Genomic DNA, 26,196 nt, shown 5'->3' on the forward strand with positions numbered 1-26,196 from the left:
TAAATACTTGGAGTCTAATGGTGAACAACAATGACAACAACAAAATGATATCCCTATTCTCCTGGAGCTTATGCATGAGCAGTGGAGCAGAAGAAAGACATTAATCTAATAATTTCACATGTAACTCTAAAATTGCTGGGTGATAAATGCTGAGCAGAAAAATGTCCATGTACTCTAGAAGAGGGACTGACTATGAGGGAGGCTTCTCTGAAGTGAGCATTGGATGTGAGAGTGAAATGGGGGTCTCAAGGGTTGACAGAGGTTCTGTGCAGGAGATGGCATGGAGAATGTGAGCTCTGAGAGACAGAAAGTGAGCCCAGGAGAGCATAGTGCCAGAGGTGGGTACAGAAGTTGGCAGGGCCCACTTGGCAGAACGTCTTTAATCTACGAGCAGTGATGGGGTACCACTGCAGGGTCTAAAGATGGATGATGGGCAGATGACATCTGCACTTTGAAAAGAACATTCTGGCTGTGGTAGAGGATGGATTACAGAGGGGTAGATACGAATGGACATGGGAGATGACTTGGCTTGCACTCCATTGGTGGTAGAGGAGATACAAATGGCCTCGAGAGGTGGCTAGGAAGCCAAATAGGTGGACATTTGTGAGGGATTCGGCTGATGAGGTGGTTGATGGAAGGAGGTGTCTGGAACTTCTAGGTGCCTGGTGTGTATATTTGGAAGTGCTTTTTAGCGACACAGACAACACTGAAAGATCAAGTTTTGTGGTGCAAAGATCAAGAGTTTTAAATATGGCGATGTGGTCTTATAGGTTGAATGTGTCCCCCCCCCCAAAAAAAAGATACATATATATGTTGGAGTCCTCCAGCACCTAAGAATGTAAACTTAGAAGAAATAAAATTAAAATTAAAAAAAAACACCACAACACAACAAAATACGAAATCATCAGGGTGGGCCCTACTCCAATACGGCTGATGTTCTTATGAAAAGGGAAATGTGACAGAGAGAGAAGATATGAAGAGCCACAGGGAGAAGGTGCCCAGCTACAGGCCGAGCAGAGAAACCTGCAGCAGATTCTCCCTCGCAGCACTCAGAGGACCAGCCCAGCTGACACCTGGATCTCAGACTCCCAACCTCCAGAGCTGAGAAACAACACATTTCTGTTGTTTAAGCCATCCGGTCTCTGGTACTTGTCATAGTAGCGCTAGCAAACCAATACAGGTGGTAAATTTCAATTTAATGAAGGTTTAGGTTGGGGAGTAAAAGTTTATTTATGCCACCCTCCCTTCCTTCCTTCCTTCCTTCTTTCCTTCCTTCCTTCCTTCCTTCCTTCCTTCCTTCCTTCCTTCCTTCCTTCCTTCCTTCCTTCCTTCCTTCCTTCCTCCCTTCCTCCCTTCCTCCCTCCCTTCCTTCCATGTCTCTTTCCTTTCTTAATTCATCCCATGTTGTTGTTCTCTCCTGAGCCTCAAATTTTCTTCCAGGTCTCAGAGCTTCTTCAATTGTCTGTCATAAGTGATGCACAAGGAAAGGGGGTGGTCCAAGACCATGACCTCTGCACTTCAAAAGTGGCAAGGTCCGTACAGAGTACAACAAAGTAGTCTGCCATTGCCTTTGTTTGCTGCTTGGGCTGGAAGCCTCTCTGAAAAGCACCGGTTGACTGGGACCAATAAACCCTTAGCCCTCCCTCCAAGGGCAGCTGACATTAACCGGTTTTAGGGTTTGTAGGATGGGCTACCCAAACAGTAATAAGTGCCAATGACGAATGACATTAGGCTATTAAAGGTGACAAAGGCAAGAGAACAACACACTTTGGTGTCTTAGAGAGGGGGAGAAAAGTGAGTCCAATGCCTAGTTCCATCAGCTTTACCATAAATTTGGAGACTGGCTTGAACTTTGAATAACAGCTGCACTTCAAAATAACTACTAATATCTGTACTATCCTTAGTTACAAAAATGATACTCTTGAAAGTGTTTTCTAAACTTTATGTCAAAGACATCAAGATTCAACACAAATGGAGGATACCTGAGTTGAATGCTATTACCAATATGATTTCTGTTTCCCACACAGGCACTCAAATTTCTTAAACAATATTTTTTTCTAAAAAATACTGGCTTAACTTATGGCACTCTTCCAAATTCTTAACTATGGTGATGCTTTGGAAAATCAATGCATAATGAAGATACCATCTAGTCCATGGCAGTTAAATGTTTCCTGAAATGAATAATAGTGTAAAAAGAAATTAACCACTTGTAATAGCATCTATTTATATATACTCTGGAGTGAGAATTTTTTATATGAGCAAAATTTTTAAAAAGGTGCTTTGGTTTAGTATTTTTTATAATGTAGTGTTGGGGGAAAACGTCTTGAGTCTATCCAGCAAAAGATTAAAGGGGGAGCATGACAAAGCCCTTACCCTGTAGGTTCCAATCTGTAATAGTTAGAGAAATGAGATGCCAATTTTCCAGTACCCTGTAGAAGTTCCATTTAGAAACTGCCTAAATGACTTATTATTGTTTTTACGTATTACTGAAAACTATACTATACGGTCCACAAACTCATTATTACCCCTAAAGAGATTTGTTCTCTTTGTAAATTGTTCTAATCAGAGGCAATGTTTGAAGAGTTACTGGGATGGATGATTCATTGCTTTCTATCTACCAAGAGATCTGGGCAACAACATGTCTTACTTAGGCTTACTCAGTCCACAAAGCCTGCTTATCAGAGAAGTTGGTCATACAGTCCCTGGATTAGGATTTCTGGAATTTTCTAATTCAAATCACTCTGTGTTAAGTATTGATTTGCTTTACACTAACGGAGAAATAGGAAAGGATGGATTTGAATTAATAAGTATTTCATCTGAATATTTTCAAAAGTTAGACCTTTAAATTCAGGTTGGGCATGTCTGTGTACAACAAAAATAATTTTAGATATGAGTATCATAGCATTTCTGAAATATTGTACTTGACTGTTGATAGTTTCTGCTAATGTAGCCAGATTAATTTCTTTTTCCCTAAAACAGAAAAAAATGTCAGAGTCCATTCTGAGGCTCATGGGTAATGAACAGGGTGGGGTGGGTTCAGGGGCTGACGGTGCAGCCTGTCCTTGTTCCTATTTTTAAATCATACAAAAATAGGTGTGTGGGTTTTTTTTATAGAAAAGAATCATTGATATTGACAATAATGGAAAGGGAATTTATGACAGCAATCTGAATAACTGGACCAGAATTATAGTGTTATAACTAATCTGTTATGACATTTTCAAATATACTTGGAACAAGGAAGGAAGTCTGGTTGAATTCCTGACAGAATCCCCAGGACACAGATTTTTGGAGGGTCAAACGCATCATTCTTCAATTATTTGCATTTGAGCTCTTACTTGGCTCAAGAAAAACCTGAATAAATTGTACCAGTTTGCTTTACTTATATTGGTACAGCAAGGGAAGTTATCAAAACAAACAATTTATTAGACAAAATAAGTGAGATTTAATTTTTTAACAGTATACTACTTGAGGATAGGACCTTTATTTATAGTTATATGTTTGTGCCTCTTTATTCCCATTGCATTAACTAGCAAATTATCTGTCACAAAGTAGATACTTGATGGCTGCTGAGAAATGTGACAGATAACACTTATTGGATTGCATCTGGAGGGAAAATATGTTTTTAAATGTTAATAAAGGCGACCCCAATGGCATGAGGGATCATGTAAGGAAACAGAGAGAATATAAGGAAAATGGGTAGCAGATCTGAGTTCTGACATCGGCCTGATATGGGTAGCGTGTGGACTCAGACATCCTTACATTCTCGTCTGCTAAATCATGACAGTCCCAAGGGGAAATGGAGAGGATGAACCTGAGAATGAAGGAAGTGTGTGTGTAAGCACTTAAGTGCATGCTTGAGAAAGGTTAAAATAAATGGGTCCGAATGACTCTCACTACCAAATTTTAAGAATTCCTATCAGAAATTATACATTCCCATTTAATTTTGTTCATTAGATTCCACATATAAGTGAAATCATATGGTACTTGTCTTTTTCTGACTGGCTTATTTTGCTTAGCATAATTGTCTCCAGGGCTACCCATGATGTCACAAAGGGCAAGATTTCCTTTTTTTTAAGGCTGAGTAGTATTCCATTGTGTAAATGTACCATAGCTGTTTTATCCACTCATCTACTGATGGGCACTTGGGCTACTTCCAAATCTTGGCTATTGTAAATAACATGGCAATGAACATAGGGGTGCATATATCCTTTCGAATCAGTGTTTTGGGTTTCTTTGGATATATTCCAAGGAGTGGAATTGCTGGGTCATAAAGCAGTTCCATTTTTAATGTTTTGAGATAACTCCATACTGCTTTCTATAGTGGCTGCACCAATCTGCATGCCCACCAACAGTGCACGGGGGTTTCCTTTTTTCCACATCCTCACCAGCACTTGCTTATTGATTTATTGATGATAGCCATTCTGAAAAGTGTGAGGACATATCTCATTGTGGCTTTACATTTGCTCTTTATTTGTGTAAAGAAAAACATTCTCACCCTATCCGGTTTGGCTCAGTGGATAGAGCGTCGGCCTGCAGACCAGAGGGTCCCAGGTTAGATTCCAGTTAAGGGCGTGTACCTTGGTTGCAGGCTCCTCTCGGTCCCGGGCCATGATTGGGGATTGGGCTGGTGCAGGAGGCAACCAATCCATGTGTTTCTCTCACATCGATATTTCTCTCTGTCTTTCCCTCTCTCTTCCATTCTCTCGGAAAATCAATGGGAAAATATCCTCGAGTGAGGATTAAAGAAAAGAAAAACATCCTCTGTCCTCTCTCAGACCTTGCAGTGGAGCAGGGAGATGGATGAACACAGAGAGTGGACACAGATGATGGGATTCTGGGAGTCATTCCAGGACAGGTTAACTGAACTGGACTTGCATGAAAATTATTTCCATTTCCTCCTCTTTTGCTGGGCCAGGCCAGAATTATTTGTTGCAGGCTCTTCTCAAGGTTTTCACCCAAACACCATAGCACATTACCATGAGCAGAGATGCCCAGTCTCCAATATTGTCAGTGCTGGTAGTAACAATTGGCTTCATTTCCATTAGTTAGTAAAGGATTATTTATAAATGGCGTTATTCTATTTCTTATTTTTTTTTAAAGAGCCAACACTTTCTGAAGATTCTTTTTCAACATCTGAGGCTTTCTTATTTGTGTTAACTGTCCTGAAATTTGTCCTCTCAATCAGAAATAGTTAACTGACCTCAATAGGGTAAATAAAAAATCCAGATCACATGCACTTCCCTGAACTTAATGAAGTCCCATTGTTAGTAGAGAAATACCGAGAAGTGATCCCGAGGGACCGTGAATTCCTGAAGATTTGGGAGCTGCTCCTGAGTGTCCTCCCAGTGCCAAAAGTGTGCAAAATGAGACACGTGCACAAGCCGGGCATGGCCACAGAGTAACCTTGTGAGACAGAGTTAACCATAATTCAAAATAGGAAGGCTCCAGAAAACATGCCATAAAAGTGGATATGAAAATGTTTCCAACAAGGACAAGCTTATGTTCTCACTTTTGTTCTCAATGATGTAAAAGGGATTGCTCCATAACGCCTGTTTGCCAGAGAATTTGATTCATTTTCATAGTCAGAAAGGGGTCTCTCTTTGCTCATGAACTGGTGAAGTAACTATATGATGCTGTTAACTTTCCTGGGATATGAGGAATGATGACTTTAGCAAAATAACTGACCTAGTCTGAACTTGCAGTGAGGACCAAAGCCAAAGATTTTGCCCGGTGGACAAGGGTAATGTTTTTTTGCATTTTTGGATGCTTAGCACAGTGTCCTGCATAAGGTATTTTCTCAATAAATATCTCTTGAGTTTTTAAAATGGAAAAACTTACCTCCTCAATAAATAAACAGAAAAGGAAGTGTTTTTCAGCACTTCCTCACTGGACTAAATAATGGAGCTAATTCTAACAGCTACTGAAACTGCAGAAATATTTAAATCCTCTTTCAAAATAAATAAATCCAAGTTAGATTGAATAAGGCTTGGTTAAACTGGACTGTTGTTCTGGGCCCAGTGGTCCCAGCCTATTAACTTAAGAGCAAAGGGGATCATTAAAATGTTTTCTGAGGTTCAAAGGTTTGTAAGAAGGCTTTGCAAGGTTGGAAGATGAATGCAAACCACACAATATCATTAGGCTGCCAATGTATTCTCTATAGTTAAAACAGACAGCAGGTACGTCTGCAACTATATTAAATTTCCTATAAAGACCTTATACATCTTGAGGCAGAATTAATAACAGAAGGGGTCACTATTTTTAAAAGATTATGAAAATCCAAAAATATACACAAAACCTAAAAACTGCAACCAGACCCAAGAGTTCTTCATCATTTATTATTTCCTTCCACTTCAAAGTAGAGTAAGGGGGTGAAGAGAACTAAAGGCTTAACACCAAATAAAGCCTTTCCACTATAGTAAGCATAAAAAATAACAAAATAATACTTTTTAAAAAGGCAGTACTGAAAAATATGGGGAGAAAAATTTTCTTCACACACGTAATTTCCATTAGGTAGGATTTGCTCTATCAAAATAACCATAAGAATTCATATGCCATCAGGAATGGCATCAACTCATCTATGTCAATGTAGTGATGATGGTTGGAATTAAATGATGCAAAACTTTACATCAGTCATACAAGGCAGCACTGATATCTCTTGCGTATAGACATGTAACATTGTAAAGCATTTTCCCATATATCCTTCCATGTTATTCTGAGGTGGGATAGATGTCATTATCCCTGTTTCACAGAAAAAAAAAGAAAAAGAAAAGGAAATAAAGACTGGGAGAAGTCCCATCCTGAATATTAGGATGAGAAACCTAAGCTTCTCCCATTAGCTGAACAAATTCATCAGTATCCCAGCTGCCCTAAGTGATGGAAAGTAGACTCATCACCAGGGGAATTAATTAATTAGTTAATTAATTAATTATACAGGCATTGATTGGATACTTCTTTTCCCTCATGTGTAGATAAAACAGACTGCTTGTCAGCACCTGAATTTTGTGGTTCCCTTTACTCTTTTCAAACGCACATCAGGGACATTGTGTATAGCAAGCTGGAGAGACAGCAGAAGAAAAGCTTGTTGGGCATCATTGTGAGAGGTACCGATTCTGAGCCTGGACTGTGGCAGCAGATAAGCAGGGACTGGTCCTAGTGCAAGTCCCCCAAGTCAAAGGGCATGCCATGGGATCAGCGAGGTATTGGATGGACCCCTTTTTACAATCTGTGGAACCTTGGGTAAGTGCTTTCTCATTGTTTTATACAAGTTATTGCTCAAACCCTTATTGTTCATGTCTACAGGGATTTAAATATTTTCCCTATGTCAGCTAATTCTAGAACTTATTTTTTTTTAATATTTAAGAAAATTACCCTCATTGTCATAAAGAAATTGCAATTTCATTTCTAGTTAAGTTCGGGGTTAAAAAATAGAGAACGGTTTGACTGTTTTTAAAAGCAAATTCAGTCATCAGCAGATTCTTGGAAATAAAAGACATGTTTTATAAACCTAAGCATGAAATTTAGTCAACACATGAAACCACGTGGTGATTGGAAATACTATCACACTGCCAAGCTTGCTCCTGAGAGTACAGAGCTACTTAAGGGCATATTCCTGTGACAGAATAATTGCTATTATATTTCTGATAGACTCAGACCTTAGACACCCCCACCCCAAACCACCAAATGATTTAATACTTGGAAAAAGGAGAGATGATATTTGACCAAGAATGGTATTGAATGTATCAATCCACAGAGAATTGACCAGGCTATATTTTTACATTTTACAATATGAAACCATTTTTTTTTCCATGTTTGTCAACTTAATTGTGTTTGGTAAGTAACCACACACAGTAAATCGCCTGAATGACGCAACAGAAATGAATTCCTTAGCAAGAGGAGACAGGGTGGGCTGCTGTATAACGTACCCACATTAGCCCTATAATCTTCCTGCCAGTGCTTCACAGACAACTGGCACTGTCAAGACAGGCACACACTGGGCTCCTTAGAGGCTGCTAAGCCTGCACTTGGCACTTAAAGACTTTTGGCCAACAGATTGAGTAAAAGACTAATGTTATTAGTAATCATTCTAAAACTTTAAGATAAGGCTTCACAAAGGTTCCATGGTGATTTTTCAGGCATGCCTACTGCCCTGATCATTTCTAGGACTTCCTTTCCTGGCCCTCGATGGATTTGGGGAACCACATAGACCATATTGATGTCAATGATTGGATATGGCTCTCTTTATGTTTTAAAAATACTGCCTTGCCTGGCTGGCGTGGTTCAGTGGTTGATTATAGACCTATGAACCAGGAAGTCATGGTTTGATTCCTGCCCAGGGCATACACCTGAGTTTCAAGCTCGATCCCCAGTAGGGGGCTTGCAGGAGGCAGCCAATCAATAATTCTCTATCATCATTGATGTTTCTATCTCTCACTCTCCCTTCCTCTTTGAAATCAATAAAACTATGTTTAAAAAAATACTACCTAGTACTCGTGATGTACTGTAACATGAATTCAACAATGTCATTCTATAAACCAAACTCTTGGGCTTTGTTATATTTATTTTATAAAATGTTTACATAAATGTATACAACCTTTCAATATTTCTCTTGTTTTAACTTACTAAAGATATTACTTTAAGGTTATTGAAAACTTCCCAGTATTGAAAATACTTCTATCTATATCCTAGGTATACTAAATGATTTATATTTTTCATTATAAAAATAATTCATGTTTGTGATATCTTTTAAAGAGTGAAAGCAAACAGACAAGTAGAGAGTAGCAATTATTAGTCTTTCTTTTTCACCACCCTCTCCCCGCTCAGAAGGTTTCTTTCATAGCCTTCTAAAAATTGGGTAAGCGCATGTCAGATGCCCTTTTTACAGTGCTTGGCATAGCTACCCATACATCAAAGATCTGCATGACTGATTCAACATATTAATTTCAGGTTTCGTCCACATTCCTTTTCCCATGTACATATAATGACATCCATATAGCTTTAAAAGAAAGAAGGAAACAAAAATAAAAATCATAGTAGACTTAAAAGGCGACTAACCTTTTTCCACCTCATTCAGATTAGCAGCTGGCAGCGACAAAGACAGAAGAGACAAAAGACTATTTACATTGCGATACAACAGCAGAGCACAGGAAGCTAGTGTATTTATAACAGAAGGGCCCAGAGTGAGCGGGCGAGGAGAAGCAAGGCTCGGATTCCTTACCTACAGCCGGCCAAGCGCACAAACAGGGGGACATGAGGCGACAGGCAAACGCCATCACAGGCAGCCAGGGATCTGCATCTCAACCAGGTCACTTAACCAGCCTTACTTTTTAACACATGCACGTCATGGTTAGTGTGCGGGCATGGGAGGTTAGGGAAACAAAGAGATAAGGGTACAACATGGAAAGATTAAAATGGTCTGAATGTTTTCTGCATCTTTACATGCCCAACTGGTATGGAAACTTCTGTGTGCTGAATTTGGGTAACCCCATTAAGTGACATCCTGGGTTACAGTGTGGTCAACGTTGTGTCATCTTTGCATGTGGTTCCATGAGAGTAGGGTTGATTAAGAAACATAGTCTTGACAGAGCAGATCCAGGGCCTGACTCTCGGGAAACATGCAAAAACACATTTTCCAAGTCAACACCTAAGTTCATACCAGAGTTTCAGATAGGGCGCCAAGTTCTCAACATGGCAGGGGTGCCATGTCTATAATTTTCATTTTTATAAGCTTTGAGCTTATGTGATTGCTTGAAAATGCACATTCAAGAAATGCCTTAGTTTTAGAAAGGATACAATAATGATTTTTAAAAATTAAAAATAAAAAACAATTTCTCAAGCTAAAATTAAAACCCCAGAGTGAATTTGAAAATTATTTGCTTAGCAATTTCTGAGTCTGACTTGCTCCATCCTTGGTGTAGTGATTTTAATTTAAAATAATACTGAATTAAACTCTTCAAAAATTAACTATGCTCAATCCTTAGTGTAATGGTTTTAATTTAGAATCACATGGAATTAAACTTTTCAAAAATTAACCTGTCTGAAGAATTAGCCATCAACAACCACCTATTATACAACTGGAACAGATAATGGATTGCATTAAGTAGAAAACAACAGTTTTGATAACTGGGGGAAGGAGGAGGTATAACAAGTTTTAGATAATAGAAAATCAATATTGACCCTTAAAATTTATGTTGTTAATCCCTGCAGCAGAAAAAAGCAGATAGTTTTTTAGTAAAATTTATAGTAAATCAATAACTATTTACTATAATGTGCTGGTCACATGGGCTTAAATAAATTTAATAAACTTCTCAATGGTGGTTCATTTTATTTTTTGATATTTGTAGTCGTGTTTTATAGCCTGCCCATCACATCGAGATTTCTCCATCAAATTGCTTTCAGATCTTTGAATTTTCTCCATTAGCAATAGTATGTCCAGTCTGACTCTTGCCATGGATGCCAAATGTAAAGCCTTCCCCCATAATAATTTATGAGCTTTTTCCATGAAGTTTTATTTGTTCTAACTAGAGAGTTCACGTTCCCATCTATGCCTTTGGGGCATCGAGTGAAAAATCTTCAAACAGAAAGCAACTTGTGACTTGAATGATTTTTAAACAATGACAACATTATTATATTCCCTGAGCATAGCAGGGTTTCTGTTCCCAGATCTCATGCTCATTAATCAGACTTCAAACTTACATCTAAAACAATACAGCCGCATTATACGAAAATTCCTCCCTAACTGCGGACTTGGATGAAGCAGGATATAAAACTCCGGAGCCCGATTTATATTTTCCTATAATTAAAGGCCACTATGTGCCACTAACTTCAAAATCTGCAGATGGTTGTTTGATATTTTGCAAATGAGCTCATCTCACATATGGACAAAAAATGCTATAGTGAATAGATGAGTTACAAAAGGGCCTCATTTAGATATTTGCTCTAATGCCAAATCGTCAAACTCTTTACTGCCCACAAGACTCTGCCCAAAGTCAGAGTGGTAATATCTTCATGCTATTAGGTTTCTATTGAGCTCAGTATTTTTGTTTATACTTTGCCAAAATTCAGGCAAACTGATATCTGTAATAGCCATGCTTAAAAAGACTCAGCGAGTCTCAGGAGAACCAAATGGCTCTTGACAGATTGTCTTGGCAGGTTCCCACGTGATAGCTTTAATAGATGTCACATTTTGGCTAAACAGTGGTTTTGCTACATTTTGGGTTTTTTTTTTTTTTAATGTTTCAGAGAAAGAGATCTGGCACGGAGAGATGAGGCTTCATAATACTTTTCAGAGGAAGCCTCACTGAGGAGTCACTTCGGGTGGAGATAACATGTGGGCAAGAGGATCAGGTGTAGGAAGGGAGGTTGGAATGTGTAGGTTGAGAAGACAAAATAGACTCAAAAGAAACAGCTAAAGAAGAAGGTACAGCAGATCTCAAGCCAAAGCAGGGGAACTCCTCCAAAGCAACTCAGAAGAATCTGCCACCTTCTGTAATTGATCATGAGAAAAAAAAAAAAAAAAAAAAAAGGCAGGGGAGAACCCAAACACTGCAGTGCTCTCAAGCCTGGGTTGTCAATACAAGGAGGATATTGACCCATTCCTGGCTGCTGGGCTCTGGATCTCATCAGCTGGCCAAGGTGCGTTTGAAGAGCTTTGGTCCTATTTCTCCTAGCCAGAGTATACTGGTTTAAAAAGGCCTCAAAGATTAAGGGAATTAAGCTCTCTCTGTAATGATGATAGAACAATGGCAGAAAAAGAGAGCGATTCTATGTAGGTAACAGATTTTAGTGCAAACAGCGGGCTTCATATACAGGTCTAAATGAGCCTATGCAATACAACTCAGTTCTCAGGGGAGCCCCCAGGGCTTCAGTGTGTGCTGAATACACTTGCTATCCTTCGCTAATTCAAAATATCAAAGAACACTCAAATTCTGCCCTCTGAGGAGCCCAAGGGCTGCATATACGTAATAGAGAAATGGTGGCTATAACATGTTTAAATTCCTACTGTAACTAAGTATATTACTTTATATGGCATTGGGTGCTTCACTGGTATAAAAAAAAAAATCCAACCATGAGAAGGCAGCTTCAGAGGCACTGAAACAGATCTGGGTTGTCAAAACAACACCCCATTATTCTATCTTGCATTTTCCCATCAAGAAAGGTACTTAGTGAAATGCAAAGTTTGGGCATGCCATAAAAGCTTAAATGTCCATGCTTTCCTAATAAATCCCCGGGACAGTTAATCATACGATGTGACTTCATCTTTCATGTTTGGAGATGTTGACCTTAGGCATCTACATAGTTATTTCACCCTCTGATACTAACTATGTATTACATCGTGTGGAAATAAATGCAACTAATGAAATGTACCCAGCAAAATGAAAATGGTAACTTCAAATAGAGTGACAGAATTTACTGCTCCACTTTTTCTTACAAATAAAATGCATAACATTCTCTAAGTGGTTTATTAAGAAAACAAGATTGTAATTGTGACGTTTCTTCTTCATAGCCACAAAATTAAATCAAAATAGATATTCTGACATAATAGCCAAGTTATAAACTTGAAGTTTACAGCCAATTATCTTATCCAGGAAAGAAGTTAAGTAGGTTGAACAGCCTTATGAGATTTATCATCTCAAGAAACGAAATGCCAGAAAGAAGGTGACAGTCTCATAAGATTATTCAAAATGCTCAATATTTTTCTATTTGTATTTTATTTTGAAGAACATGAGTTATTGGAGGAAAGCACTCATAGTGAAGAAACAAGTATTGATAAAATCTAAAATGCTTAATTATGTTTTGACTATATTAAAAAATGTCCCTTTTTACATGTGTTGGTTAGCACAGGAAAAATACTTTGTGTGTGGTACCATTCAATTGTGAGACTAATAGGTTCAGTATGGTAACTCCTGGTTTTGCTGGATAGCAATAACATGATAGATAACTGAGCTTGGCGGGTCTTTCATTGGATTGGCTGAAACCATTGTTAACTCTGGCTGTTATTTACATTACCTCTAATTTCCCAAACACCTACCAGTTATTGAATAATGCAATGGTTTACTAAACACATGCAGCAAAATTCCCATGATGCATTCAGATACATGGACTGATGGCTGAGCATTTCCTACCTGTGTACTCAGGTGGGCAAAGGCATGTGTAGTTATTAATCCCATCCACACAAGTAGAATTATTTTCACAGTCATTATCTTCACAGTCATCAATATTGACTTCACAGTGTTCTCCTTCAAATCCATCAGCACAAATACACCTGAACACCAAAGGGGGGGAAAGTAAAAATAATAATAACAACTCTGTACTTAAAAAAACATGTGGTCTACATATTAAAAAATACTAAATACACTTATCAATTACAGAACTTTTAACTACAAAAAATTGATTTTTAAATGACATGTTGTAAGCATTCATTTAAGGCAGTGGTTCTCAACCTTTCTAATGCCGCGACCCTTTAATACAGTTCCTCATGTTGTGGTGACCCCCAACCATAAAATTATTTTTGTTGCTACTTCATAACTGTAATTTTGCGATCCTGCTAGCGGTTTTCAACCTGTGGGTGACCCTGCTAGCAGTTCTCAACCTGTAGGTTGCGACCCACAGGTTGAGAACCGCTGCTGTAGAGCCTAAGACCATCGGAAAACACAGATATTTACATTACGATTCATTAACAGTAGCAAAATTACAGTTATGAAGTAGCAACGAAAATAATTTTATGGTTGAGGGTCACCACAACATGAGGAACTGTATTAAAGGGTCACGGCATTAGAAAGGTTGAGAACCACTGATTTAAGATAATATCTTGCAAATCAGAAACAACTTTAAAAAAATTAATGCTGGCTGGAAATAGCCCTGTAAGTCAATAAATCCAATATATTTGCAGATCTAAAACACAAAGTTTACTCTATTTTAATCTCAAGTTGTGCTCTAATAAAATAACCCATGCTTCTTTGCTCACAAGTGCCAAGGAACTGGTTCTGATTTTTTTTTTTAATGGAAACACCTACTACCCTATGTGTAATGTTCTTGATGTCTCAAAACAGAACAAAAAGGAAATTTGAAAATCAAATTTTATCTTCCTTGCAATTATAAAATGTGAATGTTCTCTTTATGTCTCAACAAATGCATTTTTTTCCACTGGCATAAAACACTGTACATTTCATTTTAATAGGTATCAGAATAATCTTTGAAAAGCCTTGATGAAAAAGAGACAGAATGCAGAAATGAAGCCTATTTATTATAAAAATGATATTCCTAACAAGCTTTAGTGGTACATTAGCATTCTTATGTGAAATTATTAGTGTCATCATAAGAACTCTATTTCATAATTCATGAAGTACATCTGAGGTAATTGTACTGTATGATTAAATAATTCCAGATTAAAAATGTTCACACCATGGTTGTCTCTTTATATTGGGGGTTGGAAATGAATCATTAATTTTCTGTTTCAGTGGGACCTACATCTTTTCATTACACACTGTCTTTAAAGCAATACACACAGCAACAAATGAATATATAACTTTCAGTAGGAGACTAGTTGGCTATTAATTAGCATAAACAGCCACTCCATTGTCTTGATCTAATCTAACTTGATTAATCATAATGTGTGCATGTACATGTTTTAAAATTTCTGGATTTTATAGCTGCCTGAGCTGAAAATACTGAAACATCTATATTTGTTTTTATGTTGCAATATCTTAGAAAGGGACTCACACATGTTGTTCTTGTGAATTGATTCCTGGCATTCATCTACACTAATAAAAGAGAACCATGCAAATTGACCATACCTCTGCTACACCCACAAACCACACCCACCAGCCAATCAGGAGCGAATATGCAAATTAACCCAACCAAGATGGCTGTGGCCACAGAGCAAGCAGGAAGCTTGGGTTTTCCCAGCAATGGAGGAAGCCAAGCTTCCTGCACACCCTGACCTGCCCTGGCCTCCATTCAAGGCTACAAAGTTTCAATTATAGAAGATAAATAAATCCCAACAAAAATGGCTGCGGCCACGGAGCTGAGAGAATAGGAGGCTAGGGTTTCCCTGGTGATGGATGAAGCCAAGCTTCCTGGCTGGCCCTGGCCTGCCCTGGCCTCCGCTCAAGGCTACAAAGTTTTAATTATAGAAGATAAATCTCAGATACCAGGGCCTCCGCTTGGGTCACTGGGGGTCATGGCCAGCCTTGCAAACCACCATAGGCCCCTCGCCCAGGCCACCACACACCCCAAGGGAACCCCCACCCTGATCTGGGACACCCTTCAGGGCAAACCAGCCAGCCCCCACCTGTGCACCAGGCCTCTATCCTATCTAATAAAAGAATAATATGCAAATTGACCATCACTCCAACACACAAGATGGCTGCCTCTATGTGGTCAAAACGGCTGCCCCCATGTGGATACAAGATGGCCAGCAGGGGAGGGCAGTTGGGAGGGACCAGGTCTGCAAGGGAGGGCAGTTGTGGGCGATCAGGCCTGCAGGGGAGGGCAGTTGGGGGGGACCAGGCCTGCAGGGGAGAGCAGTTGTGGGGGACCAGGCCTGCAGGGGAGGGCAGTTGCGGGGGACCAGACCAGCAGGGGAGGGCAGTTAGGGGCAATCTGGCTGGCAGGGGAGCAGTTAGGCATCAATCAGGCTGGCAGGGGAGTGGTTAGGGGGTGATCAGGCTGGCAGGCAGAAGTGGTTAGGGGCAATCAGGAAGGCAGGCAGGCGAGCAGTTGGGAGCCAGCAGTCCTGGATTGTGAGAGGGATGTCGGACTGCTCATTTAGGCCCGATCCTATTGTTTAGGTCAGATATCCCTTGAGGGGTCACAGATTGGAGAGGGTTCAGGCTGGGCTGAAATTTTGTGCACTGGGCCTCTAGTTTTAAAATAAAGTTCCCAGGTTTGAAAAGGAGAAGGTGTGTTTGCTTAGTTATTCTTGCTCCAATACTTCAGACACAGATCACAGACTAATGAATGACCTACCAGAATCCATCTTTGTCACCTTCTTTTAAGTGGCAAGTTCCTCCATGTTTACATGGGTTACTGATACATGCATGAATTGGGACATCGCAGTCCTGCCCCTGGAGAAGGAATGGCCAAGCAGAGTTGGGTGTAAATAAAGTAGTTGTTAGCGCAATAAAATAAGGTAGTTATCACCACACTAAAATAAGGCAGGCCCACCAATGAGAGCTATGCTTTCAGATCATAGCTCCTATGACAGCTTTGACTCACCTTGAAACCATAGGGACAGGTACAGCGATAAAAGTCAACTGGATCATTGTTACAGGTGCCATCATTTTTGCATGGATTTGATAAGCAAGGATTACATTTAGCTAATATAGTCACATCCACAGGACCTAAAAAGTAATTGAAAAAAATATGAGAAACTGGTGCTTTCTATTTATAGATCACTTAGGATTATTTTAATGCTTTAATGTAACAGTATATTTTGTATAAAAGTTATTGGTCACATATCTGTATATAAGTCTCTTCCATGACAAAACCAGAAATCAGCATCATCATATTATGTGCAATAATGCAATAGGAGGCCTTTTCATTGAGGGATGGTGAGACTCCCCGACATCAGAGCGGGACTCTGGGTTTTGATTTAGATGGTTAGTATCTGATGTTAATCATGCTACTGTTACAGGGTCAATCCCTTCACTGGCCAACGAGCTCCATGGCCACCGCCTGTATCTTAATTTCAGCCAGCTGCCATGGAAAGACATGTCACCCATCCCAAAGAGGACTGTGTGTGTGTCTGTGTGTGCATGTACATTGGGAGATGGGTGGGTGAGTTTTATGAATAAGTAGAAACTAATCAGTTAAAATATAAATTTATCAATAACATATGAAATATCATGCACCTGCCCTGATAACATTAGTTCAGTCGTATTGTTTTCATACAGGAGATATTAAAAAAAACACCAGGTTTATGCACATGGAAATAAATTAAACACACGATCTCCATTATATCCTCCCTCATATCCGTTCAGTTCAGTTTGCCAGCACATAGGTGCAGGCATGTGATGGATGGAATTTCTGTATCATCCTCACCCAGAAGGCTTTCCCAATGAAATGGTTTCTACTTGCTATCCCCCTTTTAGGGAAAATATATTTAAAAAATACTCATAATCCATAAAAGGTTTGGATTCAAAGCAAATTCAGTTGCAGCCCTTTTCGTTTGGTTGCACATATTTACCCCATAAATGGCTAACAGTGTGGAACTTGCACTGTCCTCAATAAACTACGTTCCATCAATGCTGCTTTGCACTGTTGGTGAGACCTCACTGGACGGCCTCTTGGCAACTGTCAGATGAGGACATTCTATCAAGGTGACATCGTTATATATAAAACTAGAAGCCTGATGCATGAAATTCGTGCAAGGGGTTCGGCCCTCGCAACCCCAGCTTCGTCCAGAAGGTCATCCTGACAGTTGTTCTGCTGTTCGGTCTAATTAGCATATTAGCTCTTTACTATATAGGATACAACTATTTTAATTATGTCTCTGCTATCACTGGTTTCTCTGAAAGACTTTATCCTCATTGAAACAGCAGCGACAATTGCAATCACATTTGATCACATGTCCTTTTTAGCGAAGTTATTTGAGTGGATTGTACAGCATGCTCCCCTTCACTGTCACTGCTCTAACCTTCCAACGGACCTCTCCCCAAACAGTTGTATGACTTCTGCTCATATAAAGTACCTTTCATCATATTTCTCTACCGATCAGAGTTCATGTTTGTGTTTTTATTATACCAACAAAACTCATGTATGAAAGAGAATATGGGCATGAAAACTGCTTATCTTTTTTTTTCTTTATATATATATCTTTATTGATTTCAGGGAGAGGGAAAGAAATATCAATGATGAAAATCATTGATTGGCTGCCTCCTGCATACCCGCTACTGGGGATCGAGCCTGCAACCTGGACATGTGCCTGGACCTGGAATCGAACTGTGACTTCTTGGTTCATGGGTCCATGCTCGACCACTGAGTCACATCAGCCAGGCAAAATTTGATATCTTAATAGCATTCCCTCACCCTAGGAAGTGCCAGCCAAGCACATACAATGCTTTTGAAGTAAAATAAAAAAACAGAATAGTTCTCTGTATTATTCATCTTTTCTATTAATAAGAAGCTTGAAATATAGAGATTCCTCTTCCTATTTAACCATTTGAAATGCATGACAGTTCTAGGGACGGTGGTGTTAACAGGAAGGGGTGTTGTTCACTTCTAGTGACACCTTAGCCATTAAGGGAGGCCTTGCCAATGGCCCCTTCACTTTTTCTTAGAAACCACAATAACTAATGCAGCCTCTATATCAAATTGCAGCTGGGAAATTTCTGAGATTAACACTGAAGTGATCTTTATAGAAATTCAATTTCTCACCCCTCCTAACTTATTTATCAATTAAGGACAAAACTGTAGCTATTCAGCATATTCCAGAAATGAATGGTGGCAGTTACTTAAAGCAGAAAGTTAAATTAATGAAATACCCCACAATAAGTGACTTTGTATTTGCTAAAGTTATCACACTTAGAATCAGCGATAGGAAAGGAAATAGCTAACTGGTAATGGATTCCTTAGCTAGGCCAGGAGGAAAAAGAATCTAATCTTGAACAAAGGCATTGGATAAAGCAGCTAAGACTGCACCCAGCAAAATGGCAAGTCAGCAAATGCTAGGGCTGGACACGTTCATCTGGCCACTTCCCAAGACCTTGAAAAAATTTGTCTTTTTGTCTATTTCTGTGCTTTCAACCTTGTAAGGTTGTCGTTGAATAGAGGAGTTGAGGGTTGACAGTTTCTGAGTTTATTTTATGGAATGTGACATTCTCCAAAAATTATATTTGATTATTTAAATGAGAAACTAAAGTGGGGAAAATACTGGATACATGGATACATTTTGAAGAATTCAATAGAGTATGCAGGTGACAAAATTGCCAGGCTGAAATAGGCCCTGTCCAGTTTAACACAAGGTCAAGATTCATTTAATAAATACCCACTGAACAGTATTGGATTAATATATACTATGTAAGTTCACTGCATTGGTTTCTGATATAGCTAATCCTGCTTAATTATTTTCTATCTGGAAATTCTTACTGGAATACAAAGGGAGATCATTGTCCCCTTGCATGTGTTCAGTTTAGCTAAAGGAATCAAAATAATCAGCTTTACCACATACACAGGTCTCTTCTGGCACTTTCTTAAACCCACGAACTGTTCTGGTGACATCAAGGTGGGGAAAACAGCAAAATACTGAGTTCTAACTCCCTCAGGTTGGAAAGTTGCTACTATTTGTGTCTCCTTTTAAAAATACTTCTTTGAAAGTCAGCTCTTAATGATAATTTCTTATTTCTAGTACTCAAGTCTGAGTAAAGGGTAATTCAAAAGCTGTTTGTAAGTTACATAAATTCCAAATAGCAGCATCCTCTGGTATGCCCAACTACCTTAATTTCCTTCCTACTTTATTTAGACTGGAATTCACCTCACTAAACATCCTTCATATAATGTGACTTATACATTTACATGGTTTAACTAAATCTTATTTCTATGTTCTAATCCCTTGGAACTACAGTTGACCCTTGAATGACTCAGGGGTTAGGGGCACTGAACCCAAAGCAGCTGAACATCTGCATATAAGTTTTGATTCCCCTAAAAGGTGTCTCTCAGTAACCATGGGGATTGTTCCAGAACCTCCAGTGGATGTAAAAATGTGCAGGTACTCAAGTCCCCTATATAAAATGGCGCAGGTCAATGAGCACAATCTGCCCTCAGACTCCCAAATGCAGACAGAAAGTACTACAGGTATTTATCGCAAAAACAAATAAAAACAAAAAACAAACAAACAAACAACTCATGTATAAGTGGACCCATACAGCTCAAAGTCATGTTGTTCAAGGGTCAACTATGCCTTGTATCTGGTTCTCTCCTCTCATTCATTTCCTACCCATATTTTGCTCCTTTTATAAGACCATCTCTTATCTCCTGTTTGTCTTCAATTTATGATTCATTTTCCACTCAGGACACTTTCTCTGAGATCCTCTCCTGTAAAGTTCTTATTCAAGGGGAATGACACCTTTAATCTGCTTCCATAATAAGGAGATGGTATCAAAGTTAAAGGAAGATGCTAAAAAAGTCATAATGAAATAGTGAAGAATTTGCATAGCTCTCTAGAAGCAAACCAACACTTGCAGGATTTTACAAATTTGATTAGTCCCAGGTGAAAAGAAGGTGTCCAAGGAACAGGAAGTAGAACAGCCTTTTTTTTTTTTTTTTTTTTTTTTTTTTAAGGATAATATGGTTTCTTTTTCTTTTTCTTTTTTTTTTTTTAATATTTTATTGATTTCTTACAGAGAGGAAAGGGAGAGGATAGATAGTTAGAAACATCGATGAGAGAGAAACATCGATCAGCTGCCTCCTGCACACCTCCCACTGGGGATGTGCCCGCAACCCAGGTACATGCCCTTAACCGGAATCGAACCTGGGACCCTTCAGAGCCGACGCTCTATCCACTGAGCCAAACCGGTCAGGGCTAGAACAGCCTTTGAGCATAATGCATAGTAATGGACAGAAAATCTGAGCTCCATCAACCCAAATTAGTAACCTAAATTTGTCTCTTAAATGTGTAAAGTTAGGAGAATGTTGGCAGCCATTTTAATGGGTGGTTTTAAGCATTAAATGAGATGCTAATGAAAGTTTGAGTGCACAATACAGTGAGAGCTAGCACAGAAGCCACAGTGAGTTCTGACCCTCTTCCCCAGACTTCCAAATAATTGGGTGATGGGGGAACATGTGTGGTTTACTGAAAAGGAGACACACAGTCTTCCTCTGCTTGCTTACCAAAATTTAACACAGACAATGGAAAATTAGAGCTTGCCATTTATTCATTCATCACAAGTTCACTGAGTACCTTTGGTCTATGTCAGGAGCTACTGAAATTTGGGAAAACCCTAGGGGCTATTATTATCAAAACCCTGGGGGAATGGAAGTGGGTGCCAAGAGATAATTATCCATTGAGCAACAACACTCAGAGTTAATAATTTTACATTTTTAAGACTGCAAGTTTGCTTTATAAATTCGGTATGGACAACCACCAGAAATAACAGTACAACACGGAAAAGGAGAGGTTCTCTTTAAGGAATGACAGCATGCTTCGATATAACTTCGTGATTTTCATTCTTTTCTCCTTCCCAAAGTAAACTGGTTACAAGAATTGTTAAATTATTTCCAAAACATTAGCCCTGATAATATGTGTTATAGAGGAGAAAAAAGAAATCTAGCTCCAGGGATACAGGATTTACTAATGTCATTGAAATGAAAGAGGCTAGTCTAGGCTACCTGGACTGATTTAAGACTTGGTCGTGATTTAAGAGAGCCTTCGAGCATCAGCTATCTGGACTGGAGGTGTGTTTAGCTTAATAATTCAAAGGGGAATGAAAAGAAAGTTTGGTTAACAATTTGTCTTTGTCAGTTACTTTAATCTTTAATGGAAGAACTGCCGGACCTCAAATCCATTAAAGCTTGTAGGCAGCCTTGCTTACTTGACTCAAATCACGAGCTGCGCACCTGACACCAGTACTGCCACCCACTGAGAATCGTATCTCACTTTGATTTATGGCTGAAAACCCCAGACACAAATTTCTAGCTATATCCCAGAGCCTGCCTTCATTCTGGTATCCCTTGGAAACATGAGTCAAATAACAAAATCATCTAGCACTACACTTGTAAGAAGTCTGAGGTATGTCAAAGACAACTAAAAATAAAATGTAAGGGGTATTTGAGGTTAGGCACAATTTAATAAGAGGAGGTTTTTATTTAAAACCAAATATTCTGCACTCCACTTGCTATTACATTATTGCATTTCTTAAGAATGAATATCAATCACATGTTTTAAAATTCCATCATTAAGTCATTTAATTATCAGATATTTATTGAGGATCTATTGTGTGCAGGACACTCTGCTAAGTTTTGGGAATTCAAAGCCAAGTGAAATACTTGAGTTTCTAGAGACATATTTGTATCAAATACAGAATGCAGTTGTATGAGGATGTGGGTAATGGGAATGTATGTTTTGGAATATGTTTTAAGTTTCTGCAAGCGATCAGGGGAGTAATTCACTAAGTGCGTGAGAATATGAATCTGAAGTTCAAAAGAAAAGTCATGACTAGATATTTGAAGCCATGAGGTTGAGATCAATTAATTTAATAAGGCTAAGGAGAGGACCCCACACGTGTTAATATTAAAGAGTGGTAAAAAACCACATGATATCACTCATTTATGGATAATAAAGAACATTACAAACTGTTGAACAAAAATAGACAGAGGCAAAGAAGCATAGAACAGACTGTCAAACTACAGCGGGAAGGTAGGGGAAAATTGGGGTGGGTGGGTAAGAGATCAACCGAAGGACTTGTATGCATGCATATAAGCACAACCAACAGACTCAAGACACTGGGGGCGGGGAGACGAGGGCAAGTGCTGGGTGTTAGGGGAGGCCGGGGGGTGGTCAGTGGGGAAAAAAAAAAGAGAGACATATGTACTACTGTTTGTAATACCTTAAACAATAAAATTTAAAAAAAAAAGAGTGGTTAAAAAAGAGTGGTAAGAGGAGTCAGCATAGGAATAAAGGCAAAGAGAATGTGCAAGAAAGAGTAGTGGCAACAGCTATCTATCTAAGATGAAAAAAGAGCAAATGAAAGTAACTAAAGAAGCCACTGAAATAGTCAAGATGGAAGTCGCTGGTATCTATATAGTTTCATTGGAGGGGTGGGGATGGTCATGAGATAACAGGGGGTTAAAAGCCCATAAATCTGCACAAAAAATCTCATAAATGGTTAAAAAACAAAGGCTGGGAATTACACCCCTGGAATCACCTGTCTTGGCCATTTGCTACATACACATGCAACCTTAGGCCAATAAATGAATTTCTTGAGTTGCATTCAAATGGAAAATAGCAATAATTACTTTATGGAATTATTGCATCAGAGAGAATGTGGATGTATATATTTAAGAAAAAGTACTAATCATTGGTTCTCATCACTTATGAAAATAAATGTCTGCTAAAATCTTCTCAGTGTTTTAAAATTTAAAATGTATAATAAAAATAGTCCTGGTTTATTTTTTAGTCTGTAAAGGTATTTGTTTCATTATAATTTATTTTTTAATATGTATATTGCTGACAGTATTACAGATGTCCCCCATTCCCCTTTTACTCCCCTCCTTTATTTGTTTTTATTTGTTTTTTAAAGATGGTGTTTGGGGCAAATAACTAGTACAAACTTGAATATTTCTTTAGCAAGCAAGAAAATCATAATTCCCCAAACATAAGGTTATTTCAATGTTATAACTATGTGCTAGTAGTGCCAATAAAAACATAAAAAAATGACAAAGTTCTAAGGCTACTTTAAAAATTATATACTGAGTTTTAATTATTTCTAATTTGGGCTAAATTATTTAATTGCCTTCATACTTTATTTCAGTCACTAAAGACAATAGCAACCAATAATTTTGAGACATAAAAGACCTCCAGCTTGTTAAAAACTCCCCCGAAAAGAAGATGTTGCCCTTGCTGAGAAAAACAACAATATTACAATGTAATTGCTGGAAGATGCAGAATTTTCCCCAGGAATTCCAGAATCCAGAAGATTCTTAACATATAAAATTAGAGGAAGAGACAACCATGTGGTGGCAAAATGTAAAATGTTGAACACCATGGGATACAAAAGAGCCCCAAGTTTTCTTGACCCTTTAGCTGACCTTTACGAAAAGAGGAACTTTGACACCATATCTCTGCCTCTTTATTTGAGCTCATGGCTACCAGACAGGGCCCATTTGGGCCTTTCCCTCTCATCTCACTCTCAGTTCCACTTGACTCAGTATAAGAATCTCCCGATGGCCTGATAGGTCTGGTGGTGGTATCAGTTATCCTATATAATAAAACCCTAATATGCACGAAAATATATAATAAAACCCTAATATCCACGAAACTGTGGAATGACCGGTCGCTATGATGCACACTAACCACCAGGGGGTAGATGCTCAATGCAGGAGCTGCCCCCTGGTGGTCAGTGCGCTCCCACAGGGGGAGTGCCACCCAGCCAGAAGCCCTGAGCGGGGCTCACGGCTGGCGAGTGCAGTGGCAGTGGTGGGAGCCTCTCCCGCCTCCACAGCAGGCAGGCAGTAAGGAGCGAGGGGTCCTGGACTTCAAGAGGGATGTCCAACTGCCAGCTTAGGCTTGCTCCCCGGGGAACGGGCCTAAGCCAGCAGGGGTCCCGGACTATGAGAGGGCACAGGCCGGGCTGAGGGACACCCCCCACCCCCCCAGTGCACAAAATTTTGTACACCGGGCCTCTAGTAGTTCCATAATTGTTTGGTTTGAATATATAACATTAATATCATATATACATACATATACATATACATATGTATACACACACACATTTTTTCCTATCACCAAATTACCATATTGTTTTGGAATTATCTATTTAAATAAACCCATTGATAAACTCTAAGCTCCATGAGGGCAGAGTTGGGTTTCTTTTCTGTTTTACTTATTGTTGTTATATTCTTAACACCTTAGAACTATCTATGCCTGGTGCTTAACAAGAACTCAAATAATATTTGTTGAAAGAACGAAGGAACACATCATTCATTTGCATTAGATTCTTCACTCTTTAGCCCATTCAAGGGATTAACAAATGTATGTCAGATTAAACACGAACTGTTTAGTTGTCTGTATAGCTAAATCTTCCTGAACCAAGAGCAATACAGGGAATATTAGACATTAAAATATTCTACATCCCATGCTGACTTTCTCAATGAAAACCTGGGGAGGGCAAAAACCACGATCTTATTGTGAACTGCTTAATCATTCTAATTTCCTCTGATATTTGAAAGATGAGAGCAGGACCTATGGGTTACAAAAACAAGTCAGATCCATTTGTTTCCCACTCAGGAATGTTTTAAAGGCTATTAATTCAATATGCTCTGGTCATCCATTTCATCTCATTAGTTTCTTCCATTGTTTTTAATCTTAAAACTTTATTTAAAAAGGGAGCTTGATGATATCCATGGACTCACGAGTTTGCTCTGGTGAAACTATGAGATTATACCATTAAAAAATACTCTGAAAATGTAGGATAACAATTGTTGTGAAAAAATTAATTACTCAAAATAGTAGCTCAGTCTTTCCTAGCAGAGAAAACCCCCTAAATTATATTTAATTATAGCCATGTAAACATGTCTTCAATTAAGAATATTCCTCTTCTTGTTGTAATTGAAATTATGTATTTCCAAACCTTAGTAAGAGGAGTATGTACTTACATGTTTTCATGAATAAAATAAAACACATTAAACTGGCATAACTACAGGAAAAGTTTCATTAAAATATAAACAATTCAAATTATAAAGTATTTAAGGAGCATCATTTTATCGCTTTTAAGCACTCAGATTTCCTACACTGAATTATTCTAATTGAAAATTAGGACACTCTGCCTCCTACCAATCCATTTATTATGTAAATATGTCTAGCAGCATGTGAGTGGTTCAAACTTTCATTTTCTCAACAGTGGCGGGGCATCTTATTTATAGTGATAATTTGTTTTGAGAATATTTTTACTGAAAATTAGGACATCAACTTCAGCGGCAGTCAGACAGGGCTCAAGTCTGGCTCCTTCACTCAGCAGCTGAGTGATTTTTAATTAAATCATCTCACTACATTACGGTATTTTCTTCTCTCAAATGCGGAAATAATTGTACCTACTATAGGAATGATGTGAAAATTTAGAGATACATATCTACATAAAATTCTCAGCACAATGCAAACTGCTCAGTACAAACTGGCTTTCGCTGTCGCTATTATTTTTAGTAGTAGTGGCAGTGGGCAGAGATCCAATCGGAAATGTTATAAATGTTGAACTAGCCCAGAACCTTAATTATATTCAGGTATAGCAAAGTGAGTACACCCTGAAGTCTGCTAAATGCAATTGTGCTGTATTTGTTGACTTCTGAATGCCTACACTGCTGGCCAACTGGTGCACACCCATGGGGTTTGCTGTCCAGCTTAGGGTAGCACCTTGAACATTATAGAATCGGTTAATTTGATAACTTAGTAAATATTAAACTAAACTGCCATAGTCCTGCTGAGAAGCCTAAGCCCTTAAATCATCTGTCAATTAACCGGTCTCAGCTCAACCATTTCCTGGAGGCCCT

The 26,196-nt window shown here is 38.7% G+C and overlaps 1 protein-coding gene across 7 annotated transcripts in view; it reads right to left on the bottom strand.

Moving 5' to 3' along the window:
* Positions 1 to 26,196, bottom strand: part of SLIT2 (slit guidance ligand 2) — a 359,996-nt gene that overhangs the window by 39,966 nt on the left and 293,834 nt on the right. For 4 of the 7 annotated variants that reach the window (XM_080648170.1, XM_080648167.1, XM_080648171.1 and 1 more), the window contains 4 exons: positions 16,216 to 16,340; positions 15,967 to 16,064; positions 13,122 to 13,261; positions 9,052 to 9,078 (listed from right to left, as the gene is read on the bottom strand). In XM_080648170.1, coding sequence (XP_080504296.1) covers positions 9,052 to 9,078; positions 13,122 to 13,261; positions 15,967 to 16,064; positions 16,216 to 16,340 — 390 coding nt within the window. The remainder of the gene's footprint in view (positions 1 to 9,051; positions 9,079 to 13,121; positions 13,262 to 15,966; positions 16,065 to 16,215; positions 16,341 to 26,196) is intronic. The other 3 variants (XM_080648169.1, XM_080648172.1, XM_080648168.1) reach the window with 1 other exon arrangement.

The sequence above is a fragment of the Plecotus auritus genome (assembly GCF_963455305.1).
Source record: "Plecotus auritus genome assembly, chromosome: 1".
In the NCBI taxonomy this organism is placed as follows: domain Eukaryota; kingdom Metazoa; phylum Chordata; class Mammalia; order Chiroptera; family Vespertilionidae; genus Plecotus; species Plecotus auritus.